The sequence below is a fragment of the Pyrgilauda ruficollis genome, unplaced genomic scaffold (genome assembly GCF_017590135.1).
Source record: "Pyrgilauda ruficollis isolate IOZ18807 unplaced genomic scaffold, ASM1759013v1 scaffold200, whole genome shotgun sequence".
NCBI classification, from domain to species: domain Eukaryota; kingdom Metazoa; phylum Chordata; class Aves; order Passeriformes; family Passeridae; genus Pyrgilauda; species Pyrgilauda ruficollis.
In genome coordinates, this window is record NW_024519208.1 from 379,704 (window position 1) to 401,469 (window position 21,766).

Consider the following 21,766-nt stretch of genomic DNA (forward strand, 5'->3'; position numbering starts at 1 on the left):
TGGCCTGTGATTGCCAGCACAGAGAGGCTGTGGGGGCTGCTGGAGCAGGGATGAGAGCTGGGCTCTGCTCCTGTGCCCAGCACGGCTCCCACGGTTGCTCACCAGGGCCCTGCCCTTTGCCCGAGGGAGCACTGCCAGGGCCAGGGGCAGCTTCCCAGGGCTCCAGGCTGTGCTGGAGCTCAGCCTCGGGGCCCTGCAGCGCCTGGAGCAGGGGGAGCCCAGCCCAGCCCAGCTCCCTGCTGGACCACTGGGCTCAGCTGGGAATTACCCTCCGGCACCATCACCTTCCTCACTCGAGGAATAAAAAGCCTGGGTGGCTTTGCAGGAGCATCTGCCGGGAGCCTGGGAGGGCTGCCCAGCTGTGCTGCTGTTCCTCTGACCTGTCCCCCAGAGGTTTTCCTCCTGCTGCTTCAGGAAAGGCTCCTGGGCAGGGAGGGGCTGGGGCTGCTCCCACCCACAGCTGAGGGGGTGCTTGGGCAATGTCCTCACCCTTGGGAGCCACACAATGAAGCACAGAAGAATGTGTTGGGTTTTAAAGATTTTTTTTTAATTTTATTTTTTTTGTTTTTATTAAAAAAAAAAGCCCCTAAATTCTATGGCTTCCAGGAAGCATCAGAGAAATTGAAATGCCATACCTGTACACTTGGTTTTAAAGCAGTAACTAAACTCGCAATGGAACAAACGCTCTCACGTACAATCGCAGTATTTGGACTCCTCGCTGGAAGGACAGAGAGTCCCGGGCTCGGGCGGGCCCCGGCGGCCGAGGGTGTGCGTACAGAGCCGGGCACTCCGGGCTCACCCTCGGGCCGCTTTCCCTTCCCCTCCGCGGCTCCTCTTCGGCCTCTGCCGGGGCTGCTCTGAGCCGACGCGCTGACAAGGGACCACTTCCAGTGGAAATTTTAAGGCGATTTTTAAAATTCGTTTGTTCGCCTCGCTGGGGACACGAGGTCAAACGTTGCACGTCCCCTTCCCGACTGGCCAAGGACACAGCAGCAGCTGGGGCCGCAGCCAGGACAAACCAAAGCCGGGGTCAATCCCGAATTTAGGATGAAGAGGGACCGTGGGGAGGGCACGGCCCCGCAGGAGACCCCAGGCCCCCCCAGCCCCTCCACAATCCGGGGTCTCCAGCCCCCCGAGATGGTCAGTTTGGACAAATGTTTCAAAGCAGCCACAGATGGTCCCATCCCTCCCCCGCCCCCCCCAGCACAGCCTCAGCCCCTTCTCTTGGGGCAGAACAACAGGGTTTTGGTAAAGTTAAGTGTGTGTCCCCCCCCAATGTGTCACGATCAATACACACGACAGCGCACGGGGTCAGTCACGTGGGGAGCTGCAGTGCCCTGGGGTGCGAGGAACACGGGGGTGCGGGGGTGTCCGTGTGTCAGTTCCAAAACCTGCATTTCCCCCAGCCCCAGGAGGGGCCGGGAGGATCCCAGAGCGGGGGATGCCATGGTGGGGGATTCCACGCTGGCAGAGCCGCTCCACCCCGACGCCCTTCACCGCCCGGCCCGGCCGCCAGCCCCGGCCCCGGGAGCAGCCGCGGGGCCTCGGGGGGCTCAGGCTGTAAAAGCAAGAGGCCGATCGAGCCCTGCCCACACCTGCAGCTGTTGCGGAAACATCCAGCCCCAAGACATGGCAGCACCAGAGACGAGGCTGCTGCTTCGCTTCCCCTCCCTGCTTTGCCACCGCCATTCATGGGTCCCTTTGGTCTCGGCCGTCCCTGTCCCTGCGTCCCCCAGCCCCTGGGAGTCTCGGACCTGCTCTCGGCGGGACCGGACGGCGCCTGTATTGCTCGCAAAAGTGCATCGTAAATGAACTGTAAACGCGTTTCCTCTCCCCGCCCCGCGCGCCCCCGGCTCTCCCCGCCCGAGCGGGGCCGGACCGAGCCCAAGGCCCGCCACCAACGGCCTGACCGAGGGGGACCCGGCGGGGACGCGGGGCGGGGCCGGAAGGAAGAGCAGAATTCGGTAACACTGAAGATGACGGTCAAAGACTGACGACTCAGCACTCTGCACCGAGACTCACTTTAAATTAACTTAAGAGACAAAGAAGCAACAGAAAAAAAAATATTCCTCCTTAGCCCACTGCTCTTGAAATTGTCTTCGTCTTCTTCTGACAGCGACGGGTCAGAGTCTGTAGTTGATCCCCATTTCAGACTGGTTATAAACTCAAAGCAACTGACGCCGTGGGTTTTTTCTCTTCTTCTTTTTTTTCTGTTTGACGGACGCAGGAACTTCAGCGAAGTTGGGCTTGGTTCGAGTAAACGGCCACGAGTGGCAGAGGAAAGGACAAGCAGTTTGGGGAGGCCCCGCTCCCCAGCTGCGCGTGGGGCGCTGGGGGAGCCCGTCCGGCCCGGCCCCCCCGTCCCCGTCCAGCCCGAGGGGCCGTTGGCTCCGCGGGGCAGGATCCAGCCACGGCCAGAGGGAGAGGAGCCATCGCTCGCCGCTCCGCCCGGCCTGGCAGCTCACTTGCGACGCTTGGTGGTTTTCCTCTTCCTTCTCTTGAAGAAACAGCAGCACCTGGGGACAGAGGGGACCCGTCAGCCCTGGGGCCACGGCACGGAGGGTGCAGCAGCCCCGAGGTCAGGGAGGACAGAAACCCCTCGGTGCCTCGGTGAGCCCCACGCGGGCAGAGCTGCTCCACCAAGTGCCCCTGGTACACGGCAGGGGCTGGACTGGGAGCACCACAACTGCCACCTAAAGTGACAGCTGCCACAGCAAATGGCACCGACCAGGGGAGTGACACTGACTGTGGCCACAAGGCCATGAGCCAGGACCAGGCAGGGACTCGGACTCCAGAGAAGGAGCAGTCCCAGATCCATCCATGCTCCTCTGTGCAGGAGCCTTGGGCAGGGCGAGATGGGAAGGGCTGGGGTGGTGGCGGCCCTGCAGGGACACCCCTCATGGGGTGGCAGGGGACAGCTGGGCTGTTGCTCCCCGGAGGGCACTGGACAAGGCATCCTGGGGCAGCTGCTGACTCCTCCTCCAGCCCAGCACTGGCGAGGGGGCAGCAGGGCTGGGGCCTTACTTTGTATCGTCTGTCACCTCCACCTCGGTGGGGGCTGTGATGGGGGCGTTCGAATGTCCTGCCGTCGGGTCATCTGTGTTCAGCTCTCCGTTGGTGGAGCTCATCACCTGGGGAGAGATGAGTGTCAGTGGGGACAGCCCAGGGGTCTGCAGCCCTTCCCCTCCCTGAGGGGCACAGGAGCCACCCAGGAGACCACCTAACCCTGCCCAGGAGCACCGAGGTGCCCTTCGTGGCAGGATGGTGCTCTCACCCAGACCACAGTGCTCGGCCTCGGTGCTCAGCTCTCCCGAAGAGCCCCATTGCACAGAGAGCACTGAGCCCCTTAGAATGCCCCTGGAAGGATCCCAGCTCCTGGGAGCTCCTGCACCAGGAGAGCGGTTTGCTGGCAGCCAGCTCCAGCGTGGGTGAGAGACATGGCCTGGGAAAGCTGACAGCTCCAAGGAGCCCTTCCCACTGCTGAGCATCTGGACACAACTTCTGCTTCCTAGCACCAAGACTCAGCCCAGTGCCTACCCTGCGGGCTCAGGCATCCCTGAGCTCCTGCCCACTCACCAGGGCAGCAGGGTCAGCCACAGTGCCAGGGCCAGGAGGACATCCAAGCCTCCAAGGAAACTGGGAGGTGCCTGAATCACCATCCTGTGCCTGCTGCCCACAGGCAAAGCCAGGAGCTCCCTGGGGATGCACAGGCCAAACACTCTCCAAGCTGCTCGGCCCCGGCAAGGACCCTTGGCCTTCCCCAGCCCTTGGAGAAGCTGCCACCCGACAGCCAGTGCCCAGCCAGCAGGGCCACGTCAGGCTCCAGCCCCGACACCAGCACAGAGACCCCTGCGCATCACCCCGCAGCGCCGGGCACAGGCGGAGCGCGGCAGGAGGGTTTGCAGAGCAGGAGTGGGGAGGAGGAAGGGCATCAGGGACAGGAGGAGCGAGGCAGAGCATGAGCTGGGCCCTCGGAGTACCCGGCCCCACGGCCTGCCTGGCACCACGGAGTGCCCGGCCCCGTGACAGCAACAGCAGGAGCTGTGCCCAAGCCTGGGGCCGAGCACCAGCAGAGTCACTGTGGAGCAGCAGGAACGAGCAAGAGCGGCGGGGACAGAAGCAGAGACAGAGGAAGCGGCGCAGGCCCAGCCAGGGCACCCGGCATGGATGTCCCACCATCCATGAGGGAGGGACCCCCCAGCCAAGGCAGGGCTGAGCGGCAGCGGGCAGGAGGCGGCGAGGGCGGCGAGCACGGGGCTGACGGCGCCAGCACAGGACCGAGGCAGGGCCATGGCAGGGGACACGGCCAAGGAGTGCCCAGGAAGGGAGGAGAAGCAGGGCTTGGAGCCAGGGCTCCAGACAAGGAGGCCCAGGGAAGTCCCTGCTCAGACGAGTGGCACTGGGGGCAGAGCGATGCCCACCCAGCTGCTGTGCTGCAGTGTGCCTGCCATCCATCCATCCACGTCCATCCATCCATGTCCGTCCATCCATCTATCCACCCATCCATCATCCATCCATCCATCTCCAACCACCTTCTAATTCCCCCTGGCAGCACCAAGGGAGCCCAGCAGTCCCTGGGAAGCAGCACCAGCCTCGTCTGCGAGCCGTGAGCGTCCCCTCACACCACAGGGACAGGCAGTACGTGCTGCAGCTGGGGCAGGACCCCGGGATGTGCGGCCCCGGGGCGGGGGAGCGGGGCTGATCCCGGCTCCGCGGGCGGCCACGCGGCCCAGGGTGGCTCCGCTCCCTCCCTTGCCCGCCCCTGCCCCAGGCGCGTGGTTTCGTGTACCTGGACGGACCCCCCGAGCCTGCCGGCTGCCAGGTGAGCTCCCAAAGGCTCCTCGGCAGGCTGCCCACCGGCCTGAGGATCCCACAACTCCGTCCCCTCGGGCGGCTGCTCGCGACAGGCAGGAGGAACAGAATGAAAAGAAACAAAAGAAAAGAGGGAGAATGGGGAAGAGAAGGGAGAAGTGGAGGGAAGAGGTGGGAAAAGTGGCAAAGGGAGTCGAGAAAATAAGACATGCAAAAGCAAAAACATGACCGGAGCAGCTCGAGTTGGTGATTGCGGAGGGCACCCGTGCAGCACCGTCCCGGCGGCCCAGAGCGGTCCCTGTGGTGACAACGGGGGTCTGTGTCCCCCTGCCACCTACACACACACCCCCACGGCCAGCCCCACACAGCCCCTGGAGCAGGGCCAGCTCCAGCAGAGCTGGTGGCCGTGTTTGGGAGCGGGCTGGGGCAGCAGAGCCGGAGCTGCAGCCAGGCCCAGGTGACGCCGCATCCCCAGGACGACGCAGGGCTCGGCAGGGCCTGTGTGGCACGAGCTGGGCCAAACCCTCCCCAGTGAGCACAGCACGGCCCCAGAGCTGTGGGGACACCCTGTGTCCCCAGGCTGGACGCTGCTCCCATGCTCCAGGAGCTCTGTGCTTTGCTCTTCCCCCTGCTCTGGAGAAGGGATGTCCAGCACGGCACTTCCCTGGTGCTGGGGGCACAGAGCAGACCTTACTGGGAGCGAGCTCCCAGAAATGAGCCAGAGGTGATTTGAAGATGTTTCCCTCCACCTAAGAAAGCCCTGCCAGTGAGTGCAGGTGAGTGCCAGGCTCCCTGTGCTGGGCAGGAGCAGCATGGGGAGGACAGGGTGCTGCACCCCGTGCTCCAGCCCCTTTGCAGGCGCTCTGCCCCCAAGGAGGTGTGGGAGGACAAGGGTTTGTACAGGACTGCTGGGAAACACATGAGGTTTGCTCTCGGTGGCAGCAGTGCCAGAGACACCTGTCCTGCACCAGGGCAGGACAGGCCACAGCACTGGAGCAGTTCTGAGCAGCCTGGCCCCTTTCCCACACAGCTCTGCCTCATCCCTACCCTGGGCTGGGCTCGCTGTGCCCTGCCCGTTCCCAGAACAAAGACAGCCCCAGAATGGGGCAAAATGCTGCCAAGCTGCTCCCCAGTCCTGCCCTCCCTTGTCTCATGTCACTGTCCCATCGATGGAAGGGCATCACAAGCAGAGCAGCAAGTCACCCCATGGGGACAGGCTCCTTAGCAGAGGTGGCTCAGCCTGCACCAAGCCCTCCCGCACACCCCAGGCTGGACCCTGCTCATCAGCTGATGTCCAGGCCTGGCACCCCCTAGTCACACTACAGCCCTCACAGCACTTCCTCCCTCTTCTGCCAGGCCACAGGGACACTGCCCTGGGCCCCAGCGAGCCACAGACCCAGAGCTGTGGGAGGGAACTCCTCCCACAGACAGCGCTGAGGGTAAACCATGTTCCAGTCCCTGCCACCACCCCCACTGACCACATGTCCCTGGAGCTGCAGCCTGAGCTGCCCAGCCCATGGCCCCGTGCCCCAGCCAGGCTGTGCCATTGCTCACCTGGTGTTTGGTGTGTGGCTGTGCTTTGTCTCTGTTCGGGGGCTGCACCTGCACCTCGCTGTGCATCGTGCCAATGGGGGTGGGCTGGGGACACAAAGTCAATGTCAGTGCAGCACCAAGCCCTCCCAATACCCCGCAGCCAGATCCAACCTCTGGCCAAACATGCCAAACCCCCCAGAACCAGGGCCTGATCACTGCCCCTACCCCTGCCCCAGCAGTGCCATGCCTGGTATCCGGCTGCAGCGAGCCCAAGGAATGCACCCATGGCAGAAAGTGAGGTGCCAGCTCAGCTGCTCGGGGTCCCCTTGGCTCCAAGAGCCTCAAATTCCCATGTCACAGCCCTGGAGCTGTAACTGGTGAGGAGGGTGGAGCTGGTCCCCTGGACAGTGTGTGGCGGGGATGGCTGAGAGCCACCTTCTCCCTGGCTGCTGCCACTAACCCCTCTGTCCCTGCTCCCTGAGGTGCCTCCCCCTCTGCCCCCAGCCCTGAGCACTCACCAGAGGTTTCCCTGCCCAGTCGTATTCGTAGTCGAACACGTAACCGTTCCTCTCGAACAAGTCTGTGAAGAGCTTTCTCAGGTAGTCGTAGTCGGGCTTCTCGAAGAAATCCAGGCGCCGCACGTAGCGCAGGTACGTGGCCATCTCCTCTGCGGGGACACGGGGGCTCAGGGGGACAGGGCACAGGGGGCTCGGGGCGGGGGGCTGGGCTGGGCAGTGCTCTCACCTGGGAAGTTCTCACAGAGCACCTCCACCGGGGTGGCTCTTTTGGTGTCACCAATCTTCTGGTACCTCTCCTTTAGTGTGTCGGCCTGGCAGGAACAAGGCGGGTCAGCACAGGGGCCAGGCACTGCCCTGGGCTGTCACACCACGTATGATTTCTTGGGCCCCCTCTCCCACATAACTCTTTCCCAGGAAACTCCCTCCCCAGGCAGGTCTGGAGGACAAACCTCAGGGTTTCCAGGACAGCCACTGTGAGAGCAGCTGGGGGGACACAGGGAGACCTGCAGCTGCTCAGCACTGCAAGGGTCTGGCATGGAGCTCAGAGCTGGCAGGGTGCTAACCCTCCAACACCCCAGGAGCCAAACCTTCCCCTCCCCATGCCAGGGCAGAGCTACACCCACAGGAAGCCATGCCCAGGGGCAGCAGGAGCTGGCAGTTACCTTGAGGCCTTGCCAAGGAAGGCTCCCACGGAGGAAGTACATAAACATGTGCCCTAATGCTTCCAGGTCGTCCCTGCGGCTTTGTTCTGCATGGAGAAAAAGAGACATGGGTCAGTTCCCACTACAGCCACTGCCCTGCAGTCCCTCCCTTCAGCCAGGAGGCAGGGCTGGCTGCCCGTGCCCACACACCTTTCCCCAGGTGGGTGTTGATGCTCATGTAACGTGCTGTCCCTGTCAGGCTCTTGTGCTCTCGGTAGGGGATGTGTTTTTTGGTCTCGGGGTCGATATACTCTTTGGCCAGGCCAAAATCGATGATGTGGATGGTGTGCTGCCGCTTGCTGCCCGGCCGCCCCACCAGGAAGTTCTCTGGCTTGACATCTCTGTAGATCAGGCTTTTGGTGTGGACATACTCCATCCGTGTGATCTGGGGCAAAAGGAGGTGTCAGTGCCAGGGCAGAGTCCCACCCTGTGTCCTGCACACCCCTGCCCTGGGCCCTGCTCCAGCCACCTTGCCCCTGCTCCCCTCAGCCCCAGTCCCAAGGACAGGCACATCAGCTCCTTCCCACCATGGGACACAGCCCCAGGCCAGCTGCACCCTGGGCACACAGTGAGGTGCTCTGGGTACACTTAGATGCTTGTCAAGGCTCAGAGAGGGGCTGTGAAAGGTGGAGAGCCCTCCCCCAGCAGGGAGGGGGTGAGGCATGGGTGAGCCAGGCTGGGTTGTGCCAGCATCTTCCCCCCATTCCCCGTGGGATGCCCATGCTGCCTGCCCATGGTGCCCACACCCCCCTGCTCCCCAGGGCAGCCGTGCAGGGCTCCAGGGGGGCAGTGCAATGCTGCAGGGGAGGTGCAGGGCTGCAGGGGAGGTGCAGGGCTGCACTCACCAGCTGGATCGCGATCATCAGGACGGTCTTGAGCGTGAAGGTTCGATCACACAGATCGAAGAGATCTTCCAGGCTGGGTCCGAGCAGCTCCAACACCATGGCGTTGTACTTCCCACAGGGGCCAAAGTAGTAAACCTGAGGAATTCCTTCTGCAACAGATGGAGCAGGGGCTGTGCAGGGCTGCAGCAGGGCCACGCTGTCACAGCCATGCCACTGCCAGACGGACAGGGGCTGCAGAGGGGGATGTCCTGCACTGCCCTCCCTGCACAGCCAGCCTGGCTCTGCTCGGGGCAGCAGGGGGAAGGAGGCAGCTCCATCTGCATCCCTGACTCTGCTGCGGGGGTGGTGGGGGGAAAGAACTAAATCAAAAAGAGATCAAAGATGAGACGAGGCGTCTGTGTAAAACCAGCCTCTCCCTGTGGAGCAGATGGGCAGGAGCTCCAGCTGGGGGTGAAGTTGCAAAGTCGTATTTAGGGAAAGCCCCTCTCCCAGCAGCTCCCCAGGGCAGCCCAGCCCAGCCCGTACCTGCATTGCCAAGCTGTTTGTAGAACCGATACTCCAGGTGCAGCTGGGGGGCCCGGGATTTTATGGGTTCCTTGGAGGAGAGAAAGGAGAACAGTTAAGTAGGAGGCAGGATGTTCAGGGGGTCTGGGTGTCAGACACATCTTTCACATGCTGGCAGAAGCTGGACTGAGAGCATTTGGGGCTGGGAGCAACTGGTATAAAATGGAAATGAAGCCTCAGGGGATGATGAGAGAAAATCAGCCCATATGGGAGCCAGATCATCTCATCCAGAGAGGGAAAAACATTGATGGGACCAGGCACTAGTGGGGCCACCCTCTCTGCTGCTGGCACTGGCTGAGCACAGCACAGGCCATGGTGAGGGCTGGGAGAAGCAAGACCCACCTCTTCCCTGCCCAGACTTGGATCACCTCACCTGCAGTGATGTGTGCTCCCAGACTGCCCTCAATTCTGAGCAGGAACAGAGCTCCCCCACAGCCCCCCGGCCACCACATCCATCACACTCCAGCACAACACCATAGGTGACAGGGGAGAAACCTCCTTCCCAGTGGCTGGAACATTCCCCACCCTGACCATGGAGGAACTCCCCTGTTTGACAGCCACTCACCAATTTGATAGCTACGTATTCGTTTGTGTAGAGATTCTTCCCTGTGGGGAGAGACACAAAAAGGAGATGAAAAGCAGTCCCTGCATCACCCCCACCACACATCCACCACTGTCCCTGAGGGCTCCTGGGCTCAAAAACATTCTGAACAGGTTCTGCAGCTCCCACAACACCTGAAGGGGCCTCAAGGCACGAGCAGGAGCAGAACCCACTGTGGGGAGTTGCAACATGCCTGCTAATTATCCCAGGTGGGGTATGTGGATTCCTCTGGGATGGGGAGGCTCCTGGGGGCTGGAGCCAAGGCTGATGGGAGGGAGCAGCAGCAGGGATGTGACTGGGCAAGGCAGGGACAAGGCTGAGACTTGGTGCTTCTCCCAGCCCCAGCCCCAGCCCCACAGGGGGAGGGGGCTACAGAGGGAAGGCCAGAGTTGGGGGACACTGAGTTATGGCCAAGGGGACCCTGCAAAGGGTGGCAGGGAGGAAGGACACCCGGGAGCACTGACAGAGCTGGCAGTGGTCACAGGCAGGTGGGAATCTGTCCCCCACAGCTGGAGTCACTCCTGGGAATGGCACATGCTTCTGGGTACGTGTGTGTGAATCAACCTCATCCCTGAGGATGCTCCTGCCCACCCAAGGGCACAGGGGAAGCCAGGAGCAGATCCATGGCATGTCCCAGCCTGTACGGGGAGCTGAAGGCTGCAGGGGAGTGAAGGAGCAGCCGTGGCACCCAGCACCCTGTACAGGACCCCTGGAGGGCTCCACACCTGCACAGGACTTTTCACACCATAACCAGGTGTGAAGAAAGATTGAGCTCAGGGTGCCCCCACATCTCCCCAAAACCAGGGGGCCAAGGAAAAGGGGACACACCTGGGAAGCAGCAGCACAACCTCAGCCCAGGCCCATAAAGGCCAAGATTAAAGGTCTGCAGGAACAGCTCTGAGTGTTCCTGGTGCCAGAGCCTGCAGGAGCCCAGGCAGGTGGGGGTTAAGGGCAGCAGACTCCAGATCCCAGCGATCCCACTGCCTGCCATGTGGGTATCTGATGGAGCTGCATCTGTCTCCTCGGATTTTCTCCAAGCAATTTGCTTAGGGAACAAGCTCCTCCTGGCGTAAGATTTCATCTGCTCCCACTGCTGCTCTCCACCTGAAGCAGCAATAAATCCTGCCCGGGTGACATCAGAGGCAGCTGCTGAGCGCCACGGTCCGCAGGATTACAGGAAGAGGGATGAATGGGAGATATTAATGGAGCAGCTCCTCCCAGGGATGGGCTGTGCAGCCAAGGAGGGGCTCAATCCTGCTGCCTCCCTGACCCTCTCCCATCCCAGGGGACCTCTGCCAAGCCACTCTGTCTGCTGCTTCTGCATAAAACAAATCTGTTCACAGTGATTAGGGAGGAAGGGATTTGGGAGGGAGGAACGGAACGTCTGACAAACACAGCTTGTGCCAGATCCAGGGGGTTTGTCCCATCACACACTGACATTTCCTGGGGAGCAGGTGGGACACCCCCAGACCTGTGCATGGCTCCACAGGGCCCTACAGTTCAGTCCAAAACAATTACTGTTGCCTTCAGGGCAGCAACATGTGATCAGAAAATTCACAGCTGGATTTTCCCTGAGGTCAGGCAGGATTTGAAGGGGGAAAAATGTAACATGGCAGGAAAACTGCCAGAGGGACACAGCAAAAGGGACTCAGCAGGGAGGGAGAAGGGATGGAGGCAGGAGAATCCCCAGCAGTGGCATCTGTCCTGTCCCCACCACACAGTGGTGGCACAGAAAGCTACAGCAACAAGGCTCTGGAGCTGGCAGCATTCTCCCAGCCCAGAAATGCATCCAAATCATTTGGTTCAGCCCTTCCTTGGGGGGCTTGGACACAGCTGATGGACAAGATGGGGAGCAGAGAGGGTATGGACTGGTCAAATCACCACCCTCTGCTTCCCCTTTCTGAATTAAAAAAGGTGCAGATAGCAGAACTGGCCTGTCATGAAATTAATAAACCAAGAGAAAAGAAAAAGCAAAAGAGCAAGGAGGGAGGATTCCTACCATGCCAGGGAACTCCCCACTCCAGCTCCTGGAGCCCCCTGCTCTGTCCCAGTGCTCCCAAGGGGGCAGCTTTGACACCCAAAATATGCCAGAGCCCAGGGAGTGCCCAGGAGGACTAGAGCAGGCAGGACTTGCAGCACAAAAGGTGCTTTTGAAAGGAAATAAAAGAGAAAAGTGGTGAGATGGGTGGCAGAAAGCAAATATTTGCATTGCAGGGGCCTTTGCCCGGCTCGGGGCCGGAGGTGCCTCCAAACCCAGCTGGCAGCACCTGCAGGATGCAGAGTGGGATCAGAACAGGCTGAAGGCAGGAGCAGGCAGCCAGGCCTGGGGCCAGGGTGTGTTAAAGCTGGACCTGGCTCTCTCTGCTGTCCCTCCCCAGGGATTTGGCAGCAGCACCCAGCACCTGCTCCTGCACGTCAGTGCAGCCAGGAGGAGCCGGCTCTGCGCTGGCTCCCAGCTGGGCCCCCATCCAAGCAGCTCAGAACCAGGGAATCACAGGGGCATTATGGTGGGAAAAGACCCTTCAGATCACCACTCCAATCATGAGCCTGCAGCACCACCATGTTCATATTAGCCCATGTCCCCAGGTGCCACATTCACATGTTTTTGAACACCTGTGGGGTGGTGACTCCACTCCTACCCTGGGCAGTCTGTGCCAATGCTTCCCAGCCCTTCCTGTGAAGGAATTTTCCCAATTTCCAACCTAAACCTCCCCTGGCCCAGCCTGAGGCCGTTCCCTCTCCTCCTGTCCCTGTTCCCTGGAGCAGAGCCCGACCCCCCCGGCTGTCCCCTCCTGTCAGGAGTTGTGCAGAGCCACAAGGGCCCCCCTGAGCCTCCTTTTCTCCAGGCTGAGCCCCTTTCCTGTTCCCTCAGCCTCTCCTGGAGCTCCAGACCCTTCCCCAGCCCCATTCCTGTCTCTGGACATGCTCCAGCTCCTTGCTGTGAGGAGAAAAGGGAGCACTGAGGCTGCCCCTTGCCTGTGGCACAGCACTGTGCCCACATTGGGCACCTTTGTGCAGTCTGGGCACCGGGATGGGAATTTGGCTGGGAATTCCCAGACCTGGGAATGCAGTGGAAGAACAGGGGATGAGGCAGCTCCATGCAAAGGCAGCCAGGTCCAGCCCTGCCAGCACTGCAGCTCCAGTGACAGTGGCTGCACCAGGCCAAGCAACGACAGCTCTATGGAATGCTAGGCTTTAACACCATCAGAAGAAAAATGTTATTTTAGAACTTGACCTTCTCTAAAGGAGGCTCTGAACAAGCAGGAGGAAAAGCAAGTCTGAGCATTCAGCAAGGGAGGGAGGAGCAGCAGGAATTGTGTGGGTTCCTCTCTCCCAAAGCCTCCAAAGACACCTGTGTGCCACCTCTGGCACGTGGTGGGTCTGTGGCTCCAATCTCTGGGAGGTGGCTGAGCCCTTGGCCACACTGCAGGTGCTCACAGGGAGGTCTCTGCAGAGCCCAAGACAACAAAGGTGTCATGAGCAGGGCACTGAGCCCAGACACTTTTTCAGAAGGTACTTTTTGTGGCCCCAGGTAACTCCCAGTGAGTTCCTGGGAGGCTGCAGGACAGGCCTTAGAGCCACAGCTCAGGAGAGCTTGGGAATGTCCCCAGCACCTGCACATGACCCTACAGCTGGCGTGGTCCTGGCTCAGCAGCAGTAGTGAGCTGCTCCTGGCTCACACACTGCACACACTCACCCCCTGTGTTTTTCCCTCCAAAATCCCAAGTTTACATTGAAAGATAATTAATTTCCAGCTTTTAATTTTGAAGGAAAACAGCTGCTGTGGCTCCAGACTGCCAGCAACAATGCATACAGCAGGTTGGGGGAGAGGGGTGGGTATTGAGAAGCTGCAAAAAGCACATTTGCAGAAGTTTACTGCTGGAAGAACAGAAACAGCAGCTGCTGCCAGGTCCCTCATCCTTCCCTGCACCCTGCTTTAGGCTGAGGCTGCCCCGGGGCAGCTCCATGGCACAGCCTGGCAGGAGCACCAGCCTCGGGCCAGGCTCAAGAAGGGGCCCTCAGGGAGCGTGCCAGGACTAAGGGCAGTTCCTGGCTCTGAGGCAGCCCTGCACCAGGGCAGGACCTGCACAGCACCCAGGTGCTCTGGGCTCAGTTTTGACCTTTCTGCTGAATGTCTGGGTTTTCCTCCTCTCCCCCTACCCCAGCCCATCCATCCCATCCCAAGCACTTCTGAGTAGCTGCTAAGAGGAACCTGCTCCAACAAACCCTCTCTGTGTGTTGGCGCTGCTCTCAGGGTGCAGGGAGCTGGCAGGGAGCTGGCAGGGCTGCAGCTCGGCTGTGCCCACTGCCAGGGCACACAAGCCACCAGCCCCACTCGGGTCACCCACTGCCACCAGTGTCCTGCTGCCTTGTGTTTCAGAGGGCAGGGTCCCACCCTGGAGGGAGTGGGGCTGGCTGTGGGCAGCATGTGGCCAGGGGGAGCTCAGGGGGCTGCAAGCTGCAGGCACTGCCCTGGGATGCTGTTGGAAAGCCCCAGGAGGAGCTAGGCTGGCGCTGGACCACAGCTGGAGGCTGGCAGGGGGAGGGATGAGCACTCACCAGCTCAGGGTGAAGCTCCAGGATATAAGAAGGTAACAGGAGCCAGGACCTGCACAACATCACCCTGCCCCTCTGTGCCAGAGGGCTGGGGCAGCCACCCTGCTCCAGCTCCCAGCCCAGCTCTCCAGTCATGCTGGTCCAGTGCGGAACTGGCCGGCAGCACTGCCAGACTGGGACTGGCACCACGTCCCTGCATTGCCCGGGATGCCAAGGCCAGCAGGGACAAGGAGAAGCAGGATCCAAATGCACAGCCCTGGCAGCCACAGCTCCTGCCCACGTCATTCCCCTTCTGGCTTCCCACAAATGCCTTATGCCAATTGTTTTTTATATTTCATCTTTAAACAGATAACTTGATTTTGGACACCTCCTACATGGGTGAACATTTGTCTCTACCTGGGGCAGCTGAGCTGAAGCACCCTAAGGACAGATCACCACATGCCCCTTGGTGTGGTGGAGAAATATGGCAAAGTGGTACCTTTTTGGGGAAGACAGTGTCCCCTTCCTCCCTCCTCACCACTGGGAGCTGGAAGAGTCACCTCCAGGTACATTTTTTCAAGATCTCATGGCCTTTGTTATGAGAGGGAAAAGGCCAAAGAAGATCTGGGAGCTTTTAAATACTGAGCTGCAGTTTGGCCTCTAAAGCCTTGAGGACTGAATTCTCTATTCCCAGGGGAAAGCTGAGTGCCCAGCAAGAGCTGGGGAACATTCCTGCTCATGCCACCACAGCAGGAGCCCTCTGGTCCCTTGCCATTCATCTGCAGCTGGAGGAATCCCTAAACCCTGAAAGCATTCCTGAGCCCTGATGCAGTTCGGAGGCACACCTAAGGAAGAGAGATGTGATTTTAGGAGAGAAGCCACATAGCTGTGGCTTCCACTGCTGTGATGAGATCTCGTGCTCAGGCCTCTAGCATGTTATGGCCAGGCACTGCAGGGTGTGACAGAGCAAAAAAACCACATGAAGGGACTGGAAACTTCTCTTGCTGGTGGCAAGGACAAACTCTCACTGTGAGAATCGACCACTGTGGAGCCCTGGAGCGAGAGCTCGCCGCTTGTCCCTGCAGCCACAAGCAAACTGAGCCCAACTGCTCCCAGGTCCCTACAGCAACCTCACTGTCAGTTTGACAGACACTCCTCAGATCCATGTCAAACTCATGTCCCCTCAGTGCTGCCCCTGGAAAATGAGGGGGAGGCCAAGGCAGGGGGGTCACACTGACCCTGAGCACTGAGCATGGCAAAGCAACACAGCTCCAGCCTCCTGCCTAGAGCAGGATCCTGGGATCCAGCTCACCCAGAAACACAGATCCACTGCGGAATGCTCAGTGGCAAGCAAGGAAAAAGAGGTGCAAGGACACAGGTCGACCCTGCACAGCTCAGGGCTCTCTGTCCACTGGCCCAGCAGGGAGGCACTGGCAGCCGTGAGTGTCCAGATCCACCTGGGGAACTGAAAGGAGCAGCTGCTGTGGCAAAATCCCCCAGTACCCCTCCTTCCACAAGCCCTGGGTCTGGAGAAGGTTCAGAGCTCCTCATGACAGCAGGAAAGACAGCTGAACAGGGGAACTGCTTGGCTGGATTTTCACCAGAGCATTTCCCCAGCTCTGCAATTACGTGGCGATCCCGCCGGGAAGTGCGGGGACCCTGGCACCAGCCAGTCTGTCACGCCGGGAAGAGCTGACATTAACTCCCCACACAGGGAGGTGGGAACTGACCTCACCCCAGCCAGGGCTGCCACAGCTCCTCCCCAGGCCCATGGTCAGGGCAGGTTTAGCTCAGAGCAGGTTTAGCTCAGAGCTCGGTTTGAGAAGGCGCTGCTTAAAATATCATAGAGCAACAAGGCCTGTGGCTGTCACAGGCTCTGGGGACTGACTCTCTTCCCTCTTCCCAGAGCACAAGCCCCTTCCCAAAGCACTCACAGCCAAGGACAGTGCTACAGCTGGCAGGGACTCCACCCACACATTCCTGGAGACGTCCAGACTGTGCTGCTGGCGCAGAGGTGCCTGGCCCTGCCAGACCGCTCCCAGCTGCCAAGCAAAGGGTTAACAGCTTGAAAGTCTCCAGGGACATTCCCAGTCCTGAGAGAGGAGCAACTTCCCCACCCTCCACGAAGGAGTTTGCTTGAGGGGTTTCCTGATAAACCTGGTTCAAAATGGAAAGTGACTATGGAATATGCTTTATTCCTCGCTTTCTCTGACCTGCACAGAATTTCAGGAGAGTCTCTCAAACAACCAGTTTCAACAACTGAAGAATTTACCCAGGATAAAACACGGATCCTCCTCCCTAGACGCTTGTCCCAGCAGAGTGAACATCCCTCAGGCCCCCATGCTCCATCCCCTGTCCCGAGGCACACCCAGAGCACAAGTGGGGTGAGATTTGGTGAGCACACAGTGGCATCTCCCGCATCTTTCCTCGTTCAGTGTTCCTGGATTTGGGGGACACCCAGATCTCCGTGGCCACCACCGCTTACAACAGACAGATCCAGCCTGTAGCGTTCTCCCTGACAGAGCCAGAGAGCAGCAGGCATGGGAGGAGATGGGAAACACCTCTGCAATCAGTCCTTTGGGCTAGGATGGGCCTTGGTAGATCAAGCACAGTGCGAAAGGATGAAGGAAGTGGAACCTCTGTGACAGAACAAGGGCTACCTGCAAGGGGCAATGCTTCCACTCTGTGTGGCCGGTCAGCACCCCAGTGCCCATGGCCACAGCCTGTGCCAGCTGCTCCTGCTGCAGGAGGAGGATGCCAGGGCAATCCTGGCAGGAGTGGGTACAATGAGGACAGAGATGACCCTTCTCACCTAGACGGAGCTCCCCGAAATTGCCGCATCCAATCTTCTTGCCGACACGGAAGTTGGGACCCACCATTAAGACTCCCGAGTTGGTTCCAGCACCCCGGCCTCCATGACCACTCCTTCCTCCACCTGTCTTGGACATTCTTTTACCTTCCTCCAGCTCCCCTTTCCCTCCTCTCTTATCAAAATCCATAAGTTTGTGATACCCCGGCCTCTCCACGGTTACGCTGCTGCCATACAAATCCCAGAGCTGCCGAAAATGGAAGGGTGAGGAGGAAAGAAGCAGGGTTCCTCTTGGTTAATAGACCATCCCGGTGAGCGCTGGGAGGGCGGGGTCTGGAGAAGGAGGGGTAAGAGGCCGTCCACGGGTGCTGGGCTACTGAAATGTTAGTGCTTCCCAAGGTCCCGCCGGGACTGTCATCATCGCCGGTCACAGGGAGTTCTTTGGTGGAGAGAACATCCTGCAGACAGGGTCCTCCCAGCGCAGCTCCTCGGTGTCCCAGCTGTGCAAAAGGAGAGGCAGAAAATCAGTATGAGAAGGCAGAGGACAACAGAGGGCTGTGGGCTCTGGGTTCCTCAGAGTCCCTCCAGCACCTTCCCTGCAGACAGGTAATTCCTACAGCAATGACAGTGCTGCAGTTGAGGGGTGGGAGAAGATGGGATAAACATCAGGTTCCAGAGTGCCCCACGCCTGAGATGTTTGTTTAAATAAACAAACAAATGAATTTTAAAAAAGCTTGGTCAGCCGGAGGTGAAATGGTTAATGAGTGCCTCCATGTTGGAGCCAGCCAAGAGTGTTGTGGGGACAAAACTGTCCCCATGGGGGAGGGCTGCTGGCAGCTTTGGGAAGCATTCAGAGGCACCAGCCAGGGACTCTGAGAGTCCCCAGGAGCAGAGGACACACATGAACCCAGCATTACAGGCACACCATGCCAGGCATGGGGCTGCCCATGGAGTGAAGATGATTTCACCTAGCTGGGAGGCTCCCTGTGGATCCATGGGCAGAGGCCAGTGGAGCTGGAGCACTTCCCACTCCAGCAGCAACCTCTGCAGCGGTGAGCCAGGATCCTGTGCCAGCAGCCCTGCCCAGGACACGGTTCCTGGGGAACAGCCACACTCAGGGCGCCCACCACAGCCCACCTGGGCTGGGGGAAACACCCACTTGGCGAACAGGAACTTACTAACATCCCACTGCCTCCTCCTCTGCTCTTATCAACCAACTTTGATTTTAACTGCAAAGCTGGGAGTGAGGCCCCTTGGCTGCAGCCTGGGCCAATGCTGTGACACTGGCCAGAGCAAATGATGCTCGTGGCAGCCTGTTTGCTCAGGGGTGCAGCATCCTGCCTGCCCTGTGTGCTCCCAGTGAGGCTGCTGGAAAGCCCCGTGCTGCTGTGGGGTTATCTGGGTTCCCCTCAGCTCCCACAGACAGGCAGGAATCAGCTCAGCCCCCAAACCAGGGAGCTCCTTCTCGTGTGCACAGCCCTGCTCATGGCAGGGCTGGATGAGGTGACCTTTAAAGTTCCCTCCAACCCAAATATTCCATGATTCCATGACATGGCTCCACACACATCCCTGTGCAGCTGCCTGTCCTCACGTGGGTACAACAACCCAATGCCAAGGCCAACCAAAGCCTTGCTTCCTTCTGGACACAAGATTGGGATGAAAAGAGCCATGGACCTGCTCTGTCCTCGAGGAACCAGGTGCCCAAGAGGGAATTGCACTCTCCGTCCCTCCAGCATTGCACCAGAGTGGGACTCCCCTGCACTGGGGGAGGTCAGGCTGGGCTCCTCCTTGCAGGGGTGCCCTTGTGGGAGGCAGGAAGGACAGTCAGGAAGCTCAACATGGACAGAGTGGGTCAAGCAGGATCCAGGCACATGCTGGGAGGGCACATGAGAGACCCATACCTCCATTTCCCCCCCAGCTCTGGTTTTGCTCCCAGCTTGACCCTTGGCATCCTCCTACCCCTCCTTTACTCTGCCCCCTCCCCATCTCTCTCTGCTCCTGTCCAGGCCCCTGTGACACCACTGAAAGCCTCCCAAGAGCCCCCAGGGCCACTGACTCCTGCTGACCCCATGGGTTATCCAAGCAAACCCCCCCCTCCAGCTCCAGGAAATGAACACACTGTGAGCTCTGATGCTTGTCCAAACCCTGTAAAACTTTTTATTGGCTCTCAATAGCTATTAATAACAAAAAAAAAAAAGCTTCTCATGCTCAAGGGTATACAGAGGGAAATGTGGGAGCTCTAAGAGCAGCCCAGGGAAAAAGACACCAAAGCCAGAGCTCAGCAGGGGGAAGGACTGGCTGTGTGAGGGTCCAGGGGCAGGACAGCCCCTCAGGGGGGCTCCCAGCCCCCTCCTGACACTGAATCCTCACTCTCCACAGCATCCTGGCACACTGCCACTGCTCTCCAGGAGGGACCAGAGCAGCTCCGAAGGCACAGAGTGCTGGGTGCCACCTGTGGGACCTGCCTGTTCAAGCACAGGAGAATAAGGCTTTCATGCATCATGGGAGCCCCCTCCTGCCCCCACAGGCTCCAGCCTCCATCCAACATCTCTGGAGCATCCCTAGAGCACAGCAGCCTGGCTCTCCGAGGCCACCCCCCACACACCAACAACCAGAGACCATCCTGCTGCACGCAGCACACCTCAGCCGAGGGAAACCGAGGCACAGGGAGCCTTCCAGCTCTCCCAAAGCTGGGCAGCCACGGGCTGGCTTCTGCCCTGGTGCTCCCTTCCCCCAGCAGCGTGTCCGTGCCAGCAGGAAGCGGGGTGGGAGCGGCAGGAGCAGGGCTTCCCTGCGCTTTGTTCTGCCCCAGCCCCGAGCGCGCTCGGCCCACACGTGACATCCTGCTCATTCTTCGCTCCCCCAATGATTTCCGCTCCGGGTTCAGCACATGGTGCTGCCCTCCCGACCTCCTCATGCCTCTCCCACCTCCTCAGGACACTGGAGCCATTCCCCCACGGTCTCCCAGCTCCCAGAGCGGGCAGCTCTCTCTCGCCTGGCGTTTTGGGAGCTGCTTTCCCTGGACATGGCTCCAGCCACACGCTGGGGAAGGGGAGCAGCTGGTGATGCACAGGCCCTGCTGCAGCTCCATAACCTGTTTTGCTTCTGAATCAGACCTTTATGCTCAGTCCCAGGGGATTCCAGGCCCAGACTGTTTGCACAGAGTCAGGCGGCCGACAGCCAGAGCTCAGGGAGCTCCAGCCCCGGCGCTTGGGATTATTTTCTTTGAAGAGTTATGGGCCAGCCCCTGCAAGGGAATTTCAGACAATGAAGTGAGGCAGAAGGGAAAAATTAAATCCTGTTTCCTGTGAGCACAGAGAGACTGTGCTGCCCTTTCCCAGCCCAGGCAAACGCAAGGAGCAGCACAGCACAGCTCCGGTCCTGCCCGCAGAGCCTCAGGAGCAGCTCTCCTGGAGGGGCCCAGCTCCAAACTCCAATTTCACACAGCTGGGCCAGATTCACACCCAGAGAGGCCACAGCCCAGCCCCCCACGCTGGGACTGCCATGCTGCAATTCTCCCTTTCCCAAGCTGGGCAGTCAGAGCAGCAGGAAGTCCCTGAACCAACTCCATGTGAGTCAAGCCAGGGCAAGTGATGCTCCCTCACACTGCCCACCAGCCTCCCCCGTGGGTGAGCCAAGGGCTGGGAGGAATTTATTTTCTCATCCCAGGAGTGCCAAGGAGACACAGTGGCTCCCTGGACCTCGGGACAAAAGCAGGACCCACCTCTGTGCAGTGTCAGTGACTGTTCAGGTTTTCCACCCTGTGCCATAAAAGGATCACTGGCCTTTAAAATTGAGAACAACCTAATTAGAAACAGAAACTTTTGGTAAAATCCCAGGACTCCCACTGCTCCAGAGCAAAAAACCCCTGTGTTTGTTAAAACCTAGCAGCCTTTGGACAGGCAACAGGGACCCAGACCTGACCCATCCTCCCCAGGCAGCAGCAGCATGGGGGCAGATTCCCTGTACAAAACTGATTTCACAATGCTCCATTTTGCACAGGAATCCTCTCCCAAAAGGTCACAGCAAGGCAAGCAGCCTCAGGAAAGCACCTTCTAGGCTGGATTTGTTGGCCTGGAATCAAATCTGATGCAAGATGAGACTAAGAAAACTTGTTTCTCTCTTTGGGAGGGAGTGGGATAAATAAAGAAAAAAAAAAAAATTGTCCTGAAATTTGGCAGAAGACATTCCAAAGCAAGCTGTGGTCTTAAAGCAAATAAGCAGTGTCCTGTGGTGTTTGCAGTGCCAGTGCTCTGAGCCAGGGATCCTGGAAGGGAAACAAACTGCAGGCAAGTGCAAGTGCCTCAGCACCCCAAAACAGAACCTCAGAAGCACTGGAAGTGCCATAAAAACAGGGCAAGCCCACACACTTTTGTTGAAACATTGGGTCCTTTTTCTTTGCCATCTGGTTTTAAGCAGGTCAGAGCTGCTCCAGTCACATTTACAAGTTTTTCCCTGCAGATGTAATGGTGAGAAAAGGGGAATTGGGGCTGGGGGGAGTTGTTTTTTTCCTTAAAAGAAGAAAAGCTACAGTTCTAGTGCTACCCCTTGTCTCTGTGACACGGACCAAAATATCAAGGCTCGGGAAGTTCCTGCCCACATTTGCAAGTATAAGATGCTGAAGAGTTGTATTTTTAAGAATTTCTTTCCTGTAGAATGAAACCCTGTGGCTGCTGAGAAGGCACTTGTACAAACCATCTGGGCCACATTGTTCTCAGCCCTTTATATGAACACACACACCGTGTTCCTGCCCGAAAGAGGTTACAGCTAAACGGGGCAAGACAAAAGAGGGGAAGAAGAGGAAAAAACCAGCAGCCTGGAGCAGGGAAGTGGCTGGTGAAGATCAG

At 59.2% G+C, this 21,766-nt stretch overlaps 1 protein-coding gene across 2 annotated transcripts in view; it reads right to left on the bottom strand.

Annotated features, from left to right (window-relative positions):
• Positions 1-2,007: 2,007 nt before the first annotated feature.
• The window catches only part of CSNK1G2 (casein kinase 1 gamma 2), a 41,080-nt gene continuing 21,321 nt past the window's right edge, over positions 2,008-21,766 (bottom strand). Inside the window, exons 2-13 of one of the 2 annotated variants that reach the window (XM_041467117.1) lie at positions 16,923-17,419; positions 9,539-9,579; positions 8,935-9,004; positions 8,410-8,558; positions 7,715-7,949; positions 7,526-7,611; positions 7,090-7,174; positions 6,864-7,012; positions 6,367-6,450; positions 4,790-4,894; positions 3,025-3,131; positions 2,008-2,516 (exon numbers count right to left, since the gene is read on the bottom strand). In XM_041467117.1, the coding sequence (XP_041323051.1) occupies positions 2,462-2,516; positions 3,025-3,131; positions 4,790-4,894; positions 6,367-6,450; positions 6,864-7,012; positions 7,090-7,174; positions 7,526-7,611; positions 7,715-7,949; positions 8,410-8,558; positions 8,935-9,004; positions 9,539-9,579; positions 16,923-17,109 (1,353 nt within the window). In that variant the 5' untranslated portion in view covers positions 17,110-17,419 and the 3' untranslated portion in view covers positions 2,008-2,461. The remainder of the gene's footprint in view (positions 2,517-3,024; positions 3,132-4,789; positions 4,895-6,366; positions 6,451-6,863; positions 7,013-7,089; positions 7,175-7,525; positions 7,612-7,714; positions 7,950-8,409; positions 8,559-8,934; positions 9,005-9,538; positions 9,580-16,922; positions 17,420-21,766) is intronic. The other variant, XM_041467118.1, reaches the window with a different exon arrangement.